This window comes from Uloborus diversus, chromosome 2 (genome assembly GCF_026930045.1).
Source record: "Uloborus diversus isolate 005 chromosome 2, Udiv.v.3.1, whole genome shotgun sequence".
Classification (NCBI taxonomy): Eukaryota; Metazoa; Arthropoda; class Arachnida; order Araneae; family Uloboridae; genus Uloborus; species Uloborus diversus.
In genome coordinates, this window is record NC_072732.1 from 150,073,019 (window position 1) to 150,091,046 (window position 18,028).

Here is an 18,028-nt window from a genome sequence, read left to right on the forward strand (position 1 = left end):
TATAGCGAAACCCGTCTCCAGGTTGCGTCAATATCCTACACTTACACGCATAAATACACGCACGTACACACACACACAAACACATACACACACATACATACGCCTACACACACATACACACACACACGCACAACTACCCACACACTCATGCTTGCACACAGACACAAACACATATGCCTACACACACATACACATTACCCTTCAAGCACTCATACACACAACTACCCACACACTCATACCTACACACAGACATAAACACACATGCCTACACACATACACATACTCCCTACACAAAAACACTCATACCTCCTACACACAAACACACATACCCCCCACACACACAAACACACATACCCCACCACACACATAAACACACACGCCTACACACACACACACACACTCGTGATTGCGAAAAACATAATTTGAATTCAAGAGGTTAAAATTCAAATTAATTTTTCTTTTCTTTTTTTTTTTTTTTCTTTTGAACGGACAGTAAGTTCAGTATTATATAGCTTTGCTTTGCAACTTCTGCTAAATAAGTTTAATAAAAAGCAGTAAAAAATGCTAAAAATTCAATGGATTTATAATTATTCAAACTAAGTTATATGCAGTGAAATATTACGCAGTAAATTAATATATATATTTAGTACTGATTAACCGATTTTGATTTAACAGTCCCCCCCCCCCCCCGATTACAAATGTTCGATTTGTGACTCTCTTGTTACACGGCATACCTCCAACCTGTAACCCAGTTCGTTTCCATTCATTTTGTAGCATCAAGGGTTCGCAATGATGTGTGCATTGTGCAGTGTTGTAGTATCCCACGTTCAAAAGCTCTTAATTCTGCATAAATGTATCCTTGAAGCTTTGTAGTGTTTTCCTCATCGGTAATGGATAAACAATGTCTTAAATGTTACCCCAGAAAATGAATCATACTGCGAGTGGAATGAACGGGATTACAGATTGTTCGTTTGTCGCACAGCAAAAGGCTCACACCCTAGAGCAGGAAGTACTGTTTGACCACGGATTATATGGAAAGACAAACATCCGTTTTACAGCCGGAAATGGACGAATCTATTATTTTTTACGACGTCAGCTTTTGCAGAAGCAGAGTCTTATTCAAATGAGCGGAATACGAGCATCAAATTTTTACTTTTCCCCCTTATTCACATAGATTCGTCTTATCTAGACATTTGAAAATTCCATGCAATCCGTGGTTGAGTAGTAAATGGAGGAAGAAAGCATAATCTCATTGGCATAGCAAAAACTTAGACAAAGACTTCAAACCACGTGACTAAACAACGACCAATGGTTGGCACGTTTTGCGTGGAACAAGCGAAAGAAACTAGATTTCCTCCAATGCTTCGCTTTAAAATCTATCACGTGACTTGGTGTCTTTGTTTCACAAATGAAAGTCTTCGCTCTCTCCATTTTATCTCTTCTCGATGGCTCACACTTTGAACATTTGTAACTGAAAAAAAAACTGAGTGTATTTCTCTTTAAATTTCTGTATCACTTATTACAATATGTGCAGTAGTTTCGAAAAATATGATTTTTTTTTTTAAAGCTGGTTCTGCATTTGTGCTCACCCTATATTTTTAATACAGCATGGAGTACGTTATGCACACTCTTATCTATTGTCATTTTATTCTGCAGTTAAACTGCACCACAACATTAATTAAAACGAAATATTTTAGCTACACAAGGAAATGCTATAAATAATAAATTTTCGTTCTTCGCTTAAGTAGACTGGAAGACATACTGTGTTATTATTATATTTTTTCTGGGGTGTACTGTCAGCTACAAATGCAGGATTTAAGGTTCTATAATACAGCAAGTTAATGAATGATTTAAACAGTACAAAAACTACGGCAAGAAAAGAACTAAACTTAACCTCTTACCATCCTGGCATATTTTTACTTTTATCTAGTTTTGACCTTGAAGGAACGAATACTACTTTCTTCAGACTTGGTATATCTAAATAAATAAATATGCTTGTACAAAATATTTTTACGTACAGGGTGATCCAAAAGTCAGGACCAACTTTATAAATGAATAATTCGAAAACGAATGAAGATAAAAGGGGTTCGGTTTGCACTGAACGAATCGAAAAAAAGGCGGGCGTATTTTGTGTGGCAACGAAACAAAAATAGTTCTGTGTTCGACCGTCAGATGGCACTATAGCTTTTTGTTTCTTCATAATTCTTATAATACAGTTTTACTAAATGGGCTTTTTCAACTATGGACAGCCTTTCGATGCATATTAGCTTCGACTACCATTACCTGCTGCCGTTGCTCCTTTTTATATCGTTGGTCATTTTACATGATCCTAGATCGGAAATCCGATTGCGCCATCTGTTGTTCACCAACAGAACTATTTCGGGTTCGTGGCCAGACAAAACCCTTCTTTTTTTTCTACCTGTTTAGTGCAAACCGCATCTTTTTTTATCTTTATTCGTTTTCGAATTATTCATTCTTAAAGAGGGTCCTCACTTTTGGATCACCCGGTATATAAGGTTTAAGTTACATCACACATTTTTCTAATTCAACTTATTTTTTTTAGAATCGTATGCAGTTTAGCTGATTTGTAAAAGGATACCGTTCTTTCTCTTTTTTTTTTTTTTTTTGAAGTGCCTCAAAATCTCGTCATCCAGCCTCTTATTAGTACTAGCCATATCTTAATTAAGATGAATGAACGTCTGATTGGTGTCCTCTAACTCAATATTGACAGCATTTGGGGAAATTTAGTCAACAACTCTTTCTTATTTATTTTTATATCAGTTAATTTAGGCTTCGATTTCCTGTCATTTAATTGCCACACATATCGCTCCGTTGATAGAACAGTGACTTAATTCAAAAATTGGCATTTTAGAGTTGGGATAATGAAAAGGAACCCTAAAGCCTTTTCATTACAATATTTTTTTAAATAATGCATTATAATTGAAAGCATATCAGGAAAAAAAAATATTTTATTCATATTCGCTGTTATGATTAACACGCTGTTTTATTACAAAACTTTTAAATTGCTCTAACCTTCAAAATGCAATTTTTAATTGTGTCACTTTTCTATCAACGGAGCGATATAATTTCCTGTCGTTTATAGCCATGCGTATATTTCTTTTGGTAGCGATCAGAACAACAATAAAACTGCGCTAAGAAGAGAGATACTCGGTCGTCAAAATTGATGACTTAAGGCATTTATTATACACTCATGTTTGTGAAAATCACAACAACATGAAGGACTCATTGGAAAGGGATAAAATTTATTGCACATATTACTCATAGTGCTACAAATAAATGATCGAAATTACAGATCAATGAAATGAATATAACTGCCGTAGATTAATATCGAATGTAGCTACCCTGCGCAGCTATGCGAGCCTGTACACGTTTTGACATCGAATCTTTGAGGTTCTGAATGTCATAATTGGGAATAGCATCCCATATGGCTTCAATCTGAAGCCAAAGTTCATTCGTACCAACTGCCAGACGAGACACATGGTCGAGTTTCCGGCTAACGCAATTCGAGACATGGTTGACGAGCGTTATATACGGAGAACGGGTGGGCCAAGGAAATAGCGTAACCTATCGTGCACCTAAAGAACACTTGTACGTTGCGTGCGACACGTGGAAGCAAATTTTCCTGATGAAACACTGCACCAGCTACTCTGAAGAAAGGGTGGTTCCTCCCGCGACACAGCGTCCCTGAAGTAGCGCTCGCTATTGAGGTTACCCTTAATTCGGGCCAGATGGGACTGCCCTTGATATAATAGCACTCCAGACCATGGCGCCTGGCGTTATGCCGGTATGGCGTCGGATCTCTGGGAGGTGACCTTCCCATGTGTAACGTTTGACGCGTACACGTCCATCGTTATAGTGCAGATTAAATCTGAACTCATCCGAGAAGACGACCTAATGCTCGTTCGCACACCATAGGTGTGTTGGTGGGCCCATTGAAGCCGGAAGTGACAATGGTTGAGGGTAAAGGGAATCCTGTACAGGGGAATTCTTGCATGCAGGACCTGGCGCAGCATACGTCGACGAACCGTGGATGCAGCAAGTGTGACACCTGTAACCACACTCCAACTTTGTGCTTGCGTACGAGAGGACGCTATATGATCCATCGCAGCTAGACGGGTGAGATGTCGATAATCTCGGCCGTCGTTCGGTTGCGTGCGCTGGCGCGAGTCCTTCGGTTAATTTCATTGTCCTTTGTCTATCTTTTACAAATACGCATCACAGTTGAGGCATTACGCCACGTGAGGGCACTAATCTCTCTATACGTAAGTTTACCCTCACGTAAGCAGATCATGCCGACCCATTCGAACTCCGTTACTCGTTCGTATGACGCTCTGCGTTTTGGACGAGGCATATTGATTACTAGAGAAACATCTACCATCCGCAGATAATCACACAATGATTCCAAGCAACCTTTACAGCCCTTTACATACAGAGTCTACATTCAGAGAGTCTACGCAGTTCAGGGGGCGTACCTCGGTCCACGCATGCGCGACGTCTCTGTAATTCCAATCATTTGCATATCTTATCCTGCTACCCATTTTCTGTGAATTTCAGCTCATTTGTATAATTCCTTCTTGGTGTTGCAATTTTCAAACATGAGTGTACATGCGTGGTGAAAAGGATTGTAGGCCTAGATTAAATGCTACTATAGTGCAGCTCTGGTTAGTTGAGCAGTGACCTTGACAGTGTTTACCTGTTTTAGGGGAGTTTAGTGAAAAATAGGTATGTTATTGGCTCGAATTTTAACTGGAATATTTTTGAAAAACTACTAAGAAAGTTTCTCAACTCAACTTAGCGTCATTTATCCCTCCCTAGTTTCCGAAACAGAGGTAAACATTTTCAGAGTCGGAGCTCAACTTCTCAGAGTCTCACAATACTACATACTTCGACATTACTAAAAGAAACATTCTAGCTTGAAATCCGAAATAGCACTTTATAACCCCCCCCCCCCCTCTAGCGTCTGACATTGCAATTTCTCAGCAATCTTTGAGTATGAAAGAGAACAAGCGCAAAGATGTTACTGATTTTCTTTTTCTTTCTTTTTTTTTAGTGAATTTTATTCAAATTATTGACTCTAGAATTCTTACTTACTTTTTATGATATTTGGTAGCTTCCGGGTCATGTCAGTCTCTTTTCCATCGAAATGAAAATTTCCTGTCGTGAAGAGAACCTTCGGATTCATCTGTTCGAACCGCAAAATCACAGCCTATAGAAACATCCAAGCTATTACTTCCATGGAGCTAGTCATAATAGGTCCATGACAGTGGCGTAGCCAGAAAGGTATTTCGAGGGGGGGCTAAGGAAATTTGATAAATTGATGTGGAGATCATCTTAAAAATAAGCAAAATAGATTTTAGGGATGAAAATTGAATTTAATTGTTATTTATGACACGTAATAATTTTGAATGCATTTGGATTTAAAACAAGCAGCAAAATTTAATGCAAAAAAGATTTCCCACTTCTCCAATGTTTCTTCTCTAGTAACTTAAATGTAACTTCTATAAGGAAACCAATGTTTTGGAGACGGCAGAGAGGAATATTTTCGCACACTAGGGAAAAATTGAGAATCATTGCAAAAAAAGCTCTATGTCTTACAGCGTCCCCTCTATTCCATCCCCCTCCTTTCTCTAGCCATTTTACTTTATAATTTTCCCTTCAAAAAATGTTTTTGTTTTTGGATGTTGTGTATTGTACAGGAGAAATATATATGCATATTTTTCTTGTTCCATATTTTTACTTGAGTAAAATGCTTGTTTTCAACACAAAATGAATTTTTTTTCTTCAATCATATATTTACACTTAATTATTTCAAAGGGGATCCGGTTGTCCGTACCCACTGGACCCCACCCCCTTTGGCTACACCACTGCTCCATGATTTCCATCAATCATATGAACAAAATTAATGTGGAACATGTTCTGATTTATTTATTTATTTATATCTCTTAAACCTCCGTTTTAATCAGTCTGGTAGCTCTACTGCGGCGAAAAAAGTACTGTTGAGAAAATATTTCATAAAAGATACACTCCGTACTGCGTTAAAGCAAACAAGTATTCTAGTTCTTCTAAACCCGGCTATTCGAATAGTTTGTACTCCTTCAACACCATTTAATTTGAATCCGACAACGTAGGAAGTGTTTAAAACGTTTAAGTGCCACGTCAGTCATCGATAACTGATACTGAGCTTTTCGTTCAGGCCGTGTCAATTCTTAGTAACTGAAATTATATAATTCTATATGAAACTAAAATATACATCATTAGTAATTTAGGATCGTATCATTGATGTTCCCAAATATTTTTTATCATAAACTTCAATAGATTTTGATGAAATTTTTTTTAAACCCTTCAATATCTCCACACCACTCACGTCGCCTGATTTGAGACTTATCTTTTCTAATAATAAAGCTGAAAGTCTCTCTGTCCGGATCTCTCTCTGTCTGTCTGGATCTCTCTTTCTGTCCGGATCTCTTTCTGTCCGGATCTCTGTCTGCCAGGATCACTGTCTGCCAGGATCTCTGTGACGCGCATAGCGCCTAGACCGTTCGGCCGATTTTCATGAAATTTGGCACAAAATTAGTTTGTAGCATGGAGGTGTGCACCTCGAAGCGATTTTTCGAAAATTCGATGTGGTTCTTTTTCTATTACAATTTTAAGAACAAAATTATCATAAGATGGACGAGTAAATTACGAAATTATCATAACGTGGAACCGTAACATGGGTACAAGCCATTTGGCGAGAAAATTCACCTTACATTATTTGTAAATATACAAGCGAACCAAAAGACCTTTTAATTTTTCTATTACGGGCAAAGTCGTGTGGGTACCACTAGTAGTGGATAAAACAATAATTGTTGTCCTCTCTTCTAATAATATTGTGATATAAGCAGGGCTGGCAAAAACCCGGGTTTTTTTAAAAAAGCCCATGGACCCAGGGTTTTTTGGGGTTTTTTAAATAAAACCCAAAAAAAAACCAACTAAAGTTGGGTTTTTTAAAAGAAATGTGGGCTTTTTTGTCTTTTTTTAGGGGAAATGTGGGGTACTTGTAGCATATTGTAGCGCAAGTATATGGACAAAGTGCAAAAATTTTCTTCGGGTAAAAAGCTGGAAAACTAGTTAAAATTCAGAGTTTTCTGAAGAAAAGTATAAAAGACGAAACATCCCAAGAATGTTAAAGTTTCAGATTTTTTTAATTTTCATTATTACCAACAGATAAGGCAAAGTTACTTCTCGAGTGATAAAATCTATTGTTCGTTTTTAATTACTACTTTTTTTTTTTTTTTTTTGCATTTTACTTTATAGTATTTCATTTTGTTATGCAAAACTACTGTAGAACCTCAATTGGTTTTTAAATCCCTTTTTACTGAATTCCAGCTTAATCAAGACATTTCTTTGAATTTTATGTTGCCTGTTTTTCTATTTCTGTGTACAGGGTAAGAAATATTAACCTTTTTTGTAAAATAATGAAAATATTGTACCTGTTCTGTTTTCTGTCGACCGTTTGAAAAATCTGTTTATTTCTAAAAAAATTACCTTGTGTTTATTCGAGATTTGTGACATGTTGGTTAGCAGAAAATAATTTACATGAAAGCCTTTTAACTAGATTAGTTTCCTCTGTACAATCTACAAATATTGAGAAAATCAGACGTGACAGGACTTGGTCAAGATAATTCGAGTTATGTATTGACCAATTAAAGAACAAAGTTAAATACATTTATTTAAAATCTTTGAAGTATATTTTTAATGCTATTAAGAGTTAAGAAATACTATTAAAGCTCAAAATTCATTTTTTATGTTCATTGTCTGTGGTGAAGAACAAATAAAAAAGAAGTTTAAATTGTGAAAGTATTTAAATTAATTAATTTTTTTAAAAACTTCTCACAAAATTTTAAAAAATCCAAAAGTGGGCTAAATAATGGGGTTTTTTTAATGGGTTTTTTCAAAGAAACCCATTGGGTCCAACCCAATTGGGTCCAATTCGGCCAACCCTGGATATAAGTGCACGACTGTCCAAAAATTAAAAGTTTCAAAGTACTTACAATGTTTAGATACAGGTTGCCCTAAAATAGACTGATTGTTTTCAAAAATTTATAACAGAAAAACGGTTAATCATAAAAAACGAATTCTTGCAGAAAGTTCAAGTGGTGGGTCGTACATTTTTTCCCCCAGAGTTCCAAAAATTTTATTTTAAACATTTTCAATAGATGGCGCCTTGCATAGTAAGCCTGTAAGTGAAAAAGGAAGAATTAAAATTCACCGATGTTTCCTCTGCTTGCGACATGTGACTACTGCCAACGGTTGTCGTCTTGAAAATATTGTTGCGAATTTTTGTTCATGAAAAACATTTTTTGAAAATTATGATGTAATTTTCGACCTTTTTTTGATTTACGGGATAATTACCTGCAGCGCCATCTATTGAAAAATTTCTGAACTAAAATTTGGAACTCTGGGGGGGGGGGGATTTCCACATGAGTTTTCTGCAATATTTTTTTTTTTTTTTGAGCAATCACGATTGCTTATTGTTCTCACTCGACGGTTTTGATGTCCTATGATTTTATTTTTCCCCCACTTCCCCCTGCAGCACCACCGTCGACCGCCCCCCCCCCCCCCCCGATGCTGCTCCTCTAGCGAAAATCGTTTCCAGGTTGGGTCCATATCCTACACACACACGCATACGTACACACACATACCCACACACTCATGCCTGCACACACAGACACAAACACTCACGCCTACATACACATATACATGCACACACACACATATCCACACACTCATCACTCATGCCTGCACACAGACACAAACTCGTGATTGCGAAAAACATAATTTGAATTCAAGATGTCAAAATTCAAAATAATTTCTTTTTAATCATTTACCGTTTTTCCGTTATAAATTTTTGAAAACAGTCAAACATGTAAATCTTATAATATAGTTAGCATACATAACAACATGATTTTAAAACAGGGAAATCTTTAAATTTATAACAGGAAAACGGTAAATGATAAAAAAAGAAAAAAAATCTTGCAGAAAATTTATGTAGTGTGTCGTAAATTTTCCCCCCTGAGTTCCAATTTTTTGTTGAAATTTTTGTCCAATAGATGCGTTGCAGATAGTAAGCCCGTAAATCAGAAAAAAAAATGTAGAAAATTACATCATAATTTTTCGAAAATAATGAATAAAAGAACAAAATATTTTCAAACAATCGTCGGCTGTAAAATGTCGCAATCGGAGGAAAAATCGGATAATTTCAATTCTTCTTTTTTGACTTGCCGGCTTACTATGTGCAGCGCCATCTATTGAAACATTTTTGAACTTAAATTTGGAACTCTGAGGGGAAAAATTTAGGGCCCACCGCATGAATTTTTTGCAAGAATTTGTTTTTTATCATTAACCGTTCTCCTGTTATGAATTTTTGAAAACAGTCAGTCTTTTTCAGAACACCCTGTAAATACTATTACCTTAACGCCTAAAAGAGGAAGTGCACCACACCATAGTGCACCTATACTTGCAGTAGCAAAGTATGCATAAACAGCTTCCACTTTATTGGGCATATAACCTGCAAAAAGCAATTCACAAAAGCAAAACAATCAATTAACATTGCTTAACTCAAGATAAATTTAATACCATTTATGTGCATGTTTGAATACCTACATGTAACTACGTCTCCTTTAGTCACTCCTAAATCTTTGAGAGCTTTTGCATACACGGCTACTTCAGTGTACAGCTGATCATAAGATACATACTCTACGTTGTCGTTTTCATCTGAATTGGGAGAATGAGTAATATAAAACTCTGATGATAAAAAGTATTTATTTAAATTAGCAAAATATGTGCCTTGATGTGAGCAACTAATATTCACAATTACAGTGTCTATAAGTTATATCTAAAACATTTCATACCCTGTTTGTTACATAGATTTTAGCGTATTTTAGAGGGACATTTTTAACACTCGTTCTTATATGACAAACGATATGGCCTCCTTAGACGAGGCGGTTAGAAGAATCAATTTTTCAAACAAGTTCATGGGCATAGCCAGAGGGGACCGAGAGGGGCAACTGCCCTTCCCTAGAGCAGCACCTCTGACTCCCACGTTCTTTCCAAATGTCACCAAAAATAATTTAAAATTTCAATTTAAGGACTTCAATTTCGAAAACATTCAGGAGTGGACCACATAACGGCATTTTCTTCCCTCTCTGACCAAAAAAGCCTTTTTTTGTCATGGGAATAGAAGGACTATAATTTCAAGCATTTTCTGAGGGTCGTGCTAGTGGGAGAGGGTTACTAAAAACCACTATCTTGTTGCGCCAGTACTTGCCCTTCCCTAACGGGAAAACTGGCTACGTCCATGAACAAGTTGACTGCCGTTTTTTGTTGCGTTCATATGAGGAATCAAATTCTCTTCCCAACGGGATGTGAATGCAATGCTGAAGCCTGAGTATTTTTTGTGCTTCTGCAAGAAAACAAGCAGATAAAGAGGAAACGCAATTGAAAAAAAGCATTGTTTGCTCAATCCATGAGCGACGAATGTGACATTTTTAAACATATATTTACCCTCGATTCCCAGTATTTTAAAATTTGGTTTTTAATTTTCAAATATTCGAATGGAAGAAACCATATGGTGTCACAATATAAAGTACCGACTTTCGAGAGAAAAAAATTTCTTAGTGAAAAATAATGATCGTTATTTTTTTATACGAGAATACCTTTTAAAAAATTGAAACGTTCTTCATATTATGATACATAATGGTTCCTTATATTCGAACACAGTGTAGTTATCGTCTGTGTGCCACAGAAGATGTGGAATCTGTCTAGCGGCCAAGGCAAGACGATTCCGTTTGAATTAATATAGCTGGGGAGATGGAAAAATAGCGATGGGATTTTGATGTCTCATTTGTACAATAGGATTGAGCATAGTTACAAAACAGGGAAAAGGACACGTTTTCACAATTATATTCATAACTTCTTAGCGAGACATGGATAAATTCTTCGCTTGTTCCCGTACGTCGCTATCATCCTTTGAAAATAGCAAAGAATGCATTTTGTTGATATGACTGAACAAATGCTTGATTTTATTTCTTAATGCTCCTCAAAAAATAAAATAAATAAATAAATAAAAGAAAAAAAAATCTGCAGAAGCTAAATATTGTTTTAAATTTGGAGTGTTTAACAACTATATAAAAACAATTAACAAACGTATTTTTAGAGACTAAAGTACAGTTTGTCCCGTAAGTTGTTTGCAATAACTCATTTTTACAATTCATCGTAAATGGATGAAAACGATCTGTATTTGAGCGCAATCTCTTGTGTGAATAATAAATAGCTCAACTTTGAAAATAATGCTTTGAATTTAAAAAAAAAGCCACAGTAATGTATTTTTTAAGAAAATAAATTATGTTTGTGCATAATTTATGTTCTTACATACCATTCTATTCTCTCATGCCTTATTTAGATTCATAAATGCTGTTACTTTTGAGTAGACTTTAAGCAAATTGTTACCTGCTGTTATAATAGCAGTTCGAGATCCTCTAACTCGTAAAACATTTTCTGCGAAGTTAAGTTTTGCACCTTTAAACCATTCGGTGTCTTCCAAACTGCCAAGTTTACTGAAAACCTGCAATGAAAGAGTTAAATATTTTTAAAGTTTCAAAATATTTAAAACGGAAAAAAAAGAAAAAAAACTAACAAAACTGTTTTGTTTCACTCTTTCTCCTCAAAAAGTAATAAGATTTTACTAAGAAATTTTCAAATAAAGTAAACTGTGAGCGAAGCCTCCTGGATGAATAATATTCCAATAAGAAAACATGAGGTTAAAGTAGTCTAGTTGAATAATATTTTAATACGGAAACATAAGGTAAAAATAGTCGAGTTAAATAATATTTTAATTAGAAAACATAAGTTACAAAGGTTAAAATATAGCGTAGCATAATACTCAATAGAAATCTCGCGAACAGGAAAAGAGGAAGGTATTGAAAAAAAAAAATTCATAGTGAGACGTTCTGAAAACGTAAGAAAAATAAAGCATGCAAATTTATTAGTTTTGTTTAAAAAAACTGCTTAAAAATTCTCTTTCAAATGAAAAATGGTTTCTTACTTCAGTATAAGGTTGAGAACTTCTGATGTCGAAGAAGATCCACAAGCACTCCCAAAACTCGCGATAATTTTGTCGGGACCATTCATAGAGACCCCAATAATCATCTAAAAGAAAATTATAGCCTATAAGTTTATACTAATTTAAACATCTTTTGAAGCAGTGGTGTCAAACCTACGGCCAGAGGGCCCTATGTGACCTACGAAACCGATCCATGTGGCTCGTTGTTATGATCGATGTCAGGAATCGAAACTCATGTTATGGAACCCTCCAAAGCAACTAATCATCTTCATTTCGATATTAAGAGTGATTGTTGCAAACCTGCACCTCCGAGCCAGAAAGACGTAAGTCACATTATGATAACCCTCCTTGATACAGGGTGTCCAGAAAAAGACTGACTGTTTTGAAAAAATTTGTAACAGAAAAACGGTTAATGATAAAAAAATAAATTCTTGCAGAAAATTCATGTGGTAGACCGTAAATGTTTTCCCCCACTGAGCTCCAAATTTTAGTCCAAAAATGTTTCAATAGATGACGCTGCAGATAGTAAACCTGTAAGTAAAAACGAAGAATTGAAATTCACCGATTTTTCCTTCGATTGCGACATGTGATTGCAGCCAACAGTTGACATTTTGAAAAATTGTTACATAATATTGATCATAAAAAACATTTTTCGGAAAATTCTGATATAGTGTTCAATCTCTCTTTGATTCACGGGCTTACTATCTGAAACGCCATCTACTGGAAAATTGTTGAACTAAAACTCACTACTTTGGAGGGGAAAAATTTACAGCCCGCCACATGAATTTTCTGCAAGAATTATATTTTTATCATTAACCGTTTTCCTGTAATACATATTTCAAAACAGTCTGTGTTTTCACGACACCCTGTATATACCTTCCTTGAGTTCCTTATACTGTTTAAAGAAATTCGATCAAAAAATTTAGATGGTTCTTAAAAAATCGCCTACGAAAATTTAAAATAAAGTATTTGAAATAGCAGCAGTTGTAGGAAATAAGTTGCTTCTTTGTCTTTAGAGAATCCATTTTGAGTTACGCGTATAGACGTTCTAAATGGAACATGAGGTTTTGTACTGATGAAATTCCGAGTAAATTTGTGTCTGATTTTTCTTTTCATACATATGAAGAACAGAGCTCATAACAATCAAGCTGACAATCTAACTTAAGCATGTTTTATTCACAAAATATTGCTGAGAAACAGCACATTTTTACCTGCCCATTCCACGGAAAAGTTAACATTTTGTCCCGCACCTGACGGTTCAACTTAGATCATATAATAAGCAAAACATTTGTACTAAGAAAGTACACACGTTATCTGTAATTTCTTAGGCAAGAGTTATTCGTTTGTTGCGTATTTTGAACGTTCATTTTGACACGAAATATAGAGCGGTCTCGTATTAGGAAAAATGTTTGATTTTCTGCGGAAAGGCATACTGTTTGTTTCTGTTCGAAACTAACAGTTGAAAAAAAAAATATCAGGAAAGCAGAGTGTGTGTTTAAAAATTTTCCAAGGACAGATTTAGGGGATATATTGTTCGAATAGAGGACCTGAAAGCTGGTAGTCCAAAAGTGTATCTTAGACGAGACAAGGGAACTTCATTTAAAAAATAGCAATTTAAAAAGCCATGTATATTTATTTTGTTGCTTCATAAAGCACACAAAGCACTTTCAACTACACTACCACTAGATAAATCGCAGTATCTGCAGATATAAGTTTTGGAAATATTTAACGAAACCCGTTTTGGATTCCATGCTAACAATAGGGAAATGTTAGAACTTGACGTTTAATTCGTGCGTTATTTTCAGCGGAAACTAAATAAGCAAGATTGTACAACAACGTCAAAGCAAAATAGATGGCAGAAATGCAAAAAAGAAAATAAAATTAAAAAAAAATACACATACTGCGTTTTACCTTCCCACGGCAGTAGTCAAGGCCAAATTTGTCTGCCAACTAGTAACTGGCATTTTTTATTGCGTTCACACAAGGGAGCTTAGTTGAGTCAACATTTCTTCTAATAAGCCGAATTTATTCGAGCAGCTACTACACAACTCAGTTAAAAGTAAACAGAGTTGACTTAACTAGTTTACTCGTGTGTAGAGTGAACGCTTGAAAATGCAAAATGAAAGGTTGATTCAACTCATCGGGGTGAGTTGAATCAATTATCAATTTATAGCTCGTATTTGTACAGATACATAAATGTGAAAGAAAATTTCGTCCAAATCGTCCCACACGTGACGGTGGGATAACTCTACTGAGAAATTAGACCACTATTTTCTAAAAAGGTATGGCAGAATATATTTAATATACTTTAACCAATCCTCAGAGGAATGAAACTTTTAAATACAACTACTGAAAATATAACTGAATAAATCATATTAATCATACTAATGCCGCGGCATTAATATGGACAAACAATCATATTAATGCCGCCAAACTTACTTAGCTTTAATCCATATTTGTTCTCAACAAGTTTTCTGAAACGCCAAATTTGGTTTTCTTTTACTTCTCTTGGTTGATAAACTATCTTTGGATGAAGATCACCACTCTCTTTTTTCACTTCTTTATCCATTGCGAAATTAGTCAATAAAAGCCTAAAAATGTTACCTAATTTCCCTGTAAAATGTTGATGACTACTAGAATTAAAATTCAAATCTACAAAATAAAACAATACGTAACTTGAATGATTATCAAATGCTGTCTTGCATTTTCAAATTATTTGTTCTGATTAAAAGAATAGTGAATAGAACACCCAACTCGGAGTTGGAGGAAAAGACTTGCTTAGAACTAATGCAGTTTGACTGTGAATGTATCATAACCTAATTTTGTACTGAGAACATTGTCGTCTGCTGATAAAAGTTCAGTAAAGATAAGTTATCAGTTAAGAAAAACAGAAACTTCATGTTTACATTCGATGAACTTTCATGATCATTTAAGAAATAATTATTTACAGTAGTGTGCGCGTTTTGGCATGGAATCAACAAATTTCTTACAGTTTTCTGATATTTGCAGCTCTTGAAACCATATCTGGATAACAGCTTCTATCAATTTTGTTTGTGAGGTGCAATCAATTTTGCAAAGCCTAGCTTTCACTATAGTCCACAAATTTTCTATAGGATTAATATCCGGTGAATTTCCTGGCCATTCTAGGCATGAAATTTTTTTCTCCTTGAAAAATTTCCGCATGATTTTGGACACGTGACACGGAGCCAAGTCTTGCTGAAAAATTGCTTCATTGCTTACATCAACGTTTTCGAGTTCCACTTTCATCTCTGATCTAACAAGTCTCTATATTTTTGGGAGTTCATCATACCTTCGATTGGCACAAAGTATCCTGTACCTTTATAAGAAAAACAGCTCCAAAACATCTTCTTTGACGGATATTTAACTGTTTGATCAACATGTGCAGCTGTGAGTTTTTTGTTGACATTTCTTCTGACGTAACGAGATAGTTGCCCTTGTACCAAAAAATGTCTCTAGTCTGAAAATAAAACTTTCCTCCAGTCGTCAACAGTCCAGCTAAAATATTTTTTTGCCCAAACAAATCGCTTTTTCATCATAGCAGCTGCTTCTTTTGAGGTCTAATTGATATTCTTCCACTTTCAATAAGACGTTTTCTTATGGTTGAATCCCGAACAACAACTCCAGCATGTGCTAAATCTTGCTGAAATTCCTGGCTGGTTTTCCTAGGGTGTAATTTATTTTCCCTTATCAAAAAAGATTCATCCCTTGCTGTTGTTTTTCTTTTTCTCCCACATTTTCCTTTTCCGTTCACCTCAATCGTCCCAGTATCTCTTTTTTACTTCCTTTCACAAAAAGGCAGTATTGTATTCGCGAAAAAATTTTCACCCAAAAATCAGCTTTAATTTCCATTTTGCTCACCCCTGAATGAATGTTGAGTTTTTTTTTCAACCCGACCACACATGGATATGTGCCTAGGAACGTACGGACACAAGAAATATCCATTTTGACGATCCCCGAGTTAATTACAACGAGTTTTCTCGTGACGTCTGTATGTACGTATGTATGTGCGTATGTGTGTATGTATGTCGCATAACTCAAGAACGGAATGTCCTAGAAAGTTGAAATTTGGTACATAGACTCCTAGTGGGGTCTAGTTGTGCACCTTTTTTTTTGGTTGCATTCGGATGATCCAAAGGGTGTCTTTTGCCCCTTTTTTGGGGGAAATCATTGTTAATTTAGATATAAACTCAAGTGGTGTTATAATTTAGCGGACACTTGGCGATATATCGCCAGTCTTTTGGTCGCCAAGTTTTGTCGTCAACTTGGCGACAAATATGGCGATTTTTTTTTTTTAATCTGGTTTTAGTTTGGTCACTTTATATTTAGACAGTAAACTATTGAATCAAATTAAAACTGCCAATAATGAGAAAATGACATTAAATTGGAGTAAAAGGAAGTCATGTGATGCACACATCAGTTCGTTGCTTTAAAATTTTATTGACAGCTCCCAAACTCACATTACACTACTTGGCAATGTCTCTTTGAGTCATGGATGTGTGTTCATGCAAAGTAACGATCTTAGTTCGCTTTTTTTGGAGTAATATCCATTTTCAAAAGCAAGTTATAATGCGTCTGTGCAGATTAACGTTACAAAAACCAATATTTTCCAAAAAAATAATAAAATGCACGGGTGTCCGTAGCATGATATGTCGTACCACTAACTCGACTGACACATTGACAAATCAAAATGGCGGTTGTATTGACTTAAAAGTGTTGCCAATTACGAGACAAAAACAAAATTATGTAATTTGTGTCGTGTTCACATTAATTCGCACACTACTGTACGTATCAAGCCTTGCATCAATCTAAAAATACATCTACGCTTAGAGTTATAGAATGTTTGAGATGCTATTCAAAACAGTGTCCCCCCCCCCCTTTCTGAACTGCCCAAAAGCGTAATGGCAACAATCGCAATGGAAAAAACATTGATATAAGGCATTACACATAAATGAGTTAGAATAGCCTCAGTGATCGAGTTGTCTAAGCGATTGCTTCACACAATTGAGGCGGTGGATTTGATTCCCACCCTCGCTCCGGATGTGCTTTCCCCTCTTTGTGATGTGAATTATTTCATGCGTTGTTTATATGTATTATGTAGGGGGAGAGTGTTGTACCTTGGGACTCTTTTCATATTTTAATTTTTAACGTCAATGATTTGAATCAAATTTAAAATCTAAAAGTCACATCAAAATACCCCATAATACTTCTATGAAATATATTTTTTAAAATTCATAAAGTTTGAAAGTTAAATATTGCCTTGGAACAATTTTGCACCAGAAAATATATATATATATATTTTTTTTTCATGGTAGTGAATTAAATTATGAATATTTAATAATGAATCATGAATAATGAATTATGAATTATCTATTATTAAGTGTGTTTAAAAGACTGCATAAGATTAGAACATTTTTCCATTTTCCTAAACATATCTTAATTATTAAGAACCATGCATATGCTGTACCTTGCAACGTGTCCTAAGGTACAAAATGTTTGACTGTATCAAGGTACAATCACCACGTAGTTTAAGAAAAACCAAAATAATGGTCAATCTAGATGCGCTATCATTATTTTCTCATAAGCAAATTATTTAAAGTACTTCTCTTTTATAACAGTTGACTAAATTTACAAGTTTATTAAATTTTCAGTTGATTAAATTTACAAATGCAAAGACAGAAAATGAAATAAAAATTAAGAAAATATTTACTTTGGAGTCATAAAATTTTCTTTCTCTCACAAAATCGTCAGTTTTACTCATTTGATGCTGGTTTTTACTATGGCATCATTTAGTGGTAGATTACTATTAGAGATTACAAAAACATGCCTGCTAATAATAGATTCTTAGAAATTAGCTGTGTCCTAAGGTACAGCACTTTCCCCTAC

General features: G+C 35.1%; 1 protein-coding gene across 1 annotated transcript in view; it reads right to left on the minus strand.

Moving 5' to 3' along the window:
• The window catches only part of LOC129216599 (acetoacetyl-CoA synthetase-like), a 39,654-nt gene extending 24,961 nt beyond the window's left edge, over positions 1–14,693 (minus strand). The window contains exons 1-7 of the mRNA XM_054850814.1: positions 14,564–14,693; positions 12,107–12,210; positions 11,512–11,626; positions 9,667–9,777; positions 9,474–9,571; positions 5,113–5,227; positions 1,902–1,977 (exon numbers count right to left, since the gene is read on the minus strand). Of these exons, the coding sequence (XP_054706789.1) occupies positions 1,902–1,977; positions 5,113–5,227; positions 9,474–9,571; positions 9,667–9,777; positions 11,512–11,626; positions 12,107–12,210; positions 14,564–14,693 (749 nt within the window). The remainder of the gene's footprint in view (positions 1–1,901; positions 1,978–5,112; positions 5,228–9,473; positions 9,572–9,666; positions 9,778–11,511; positions 11,627–12,106; positions 12,211–14,563) is intronic.
• Between the last annotated feature and the right edge of the window lie 3,335 nt (positions 14,694–18,028).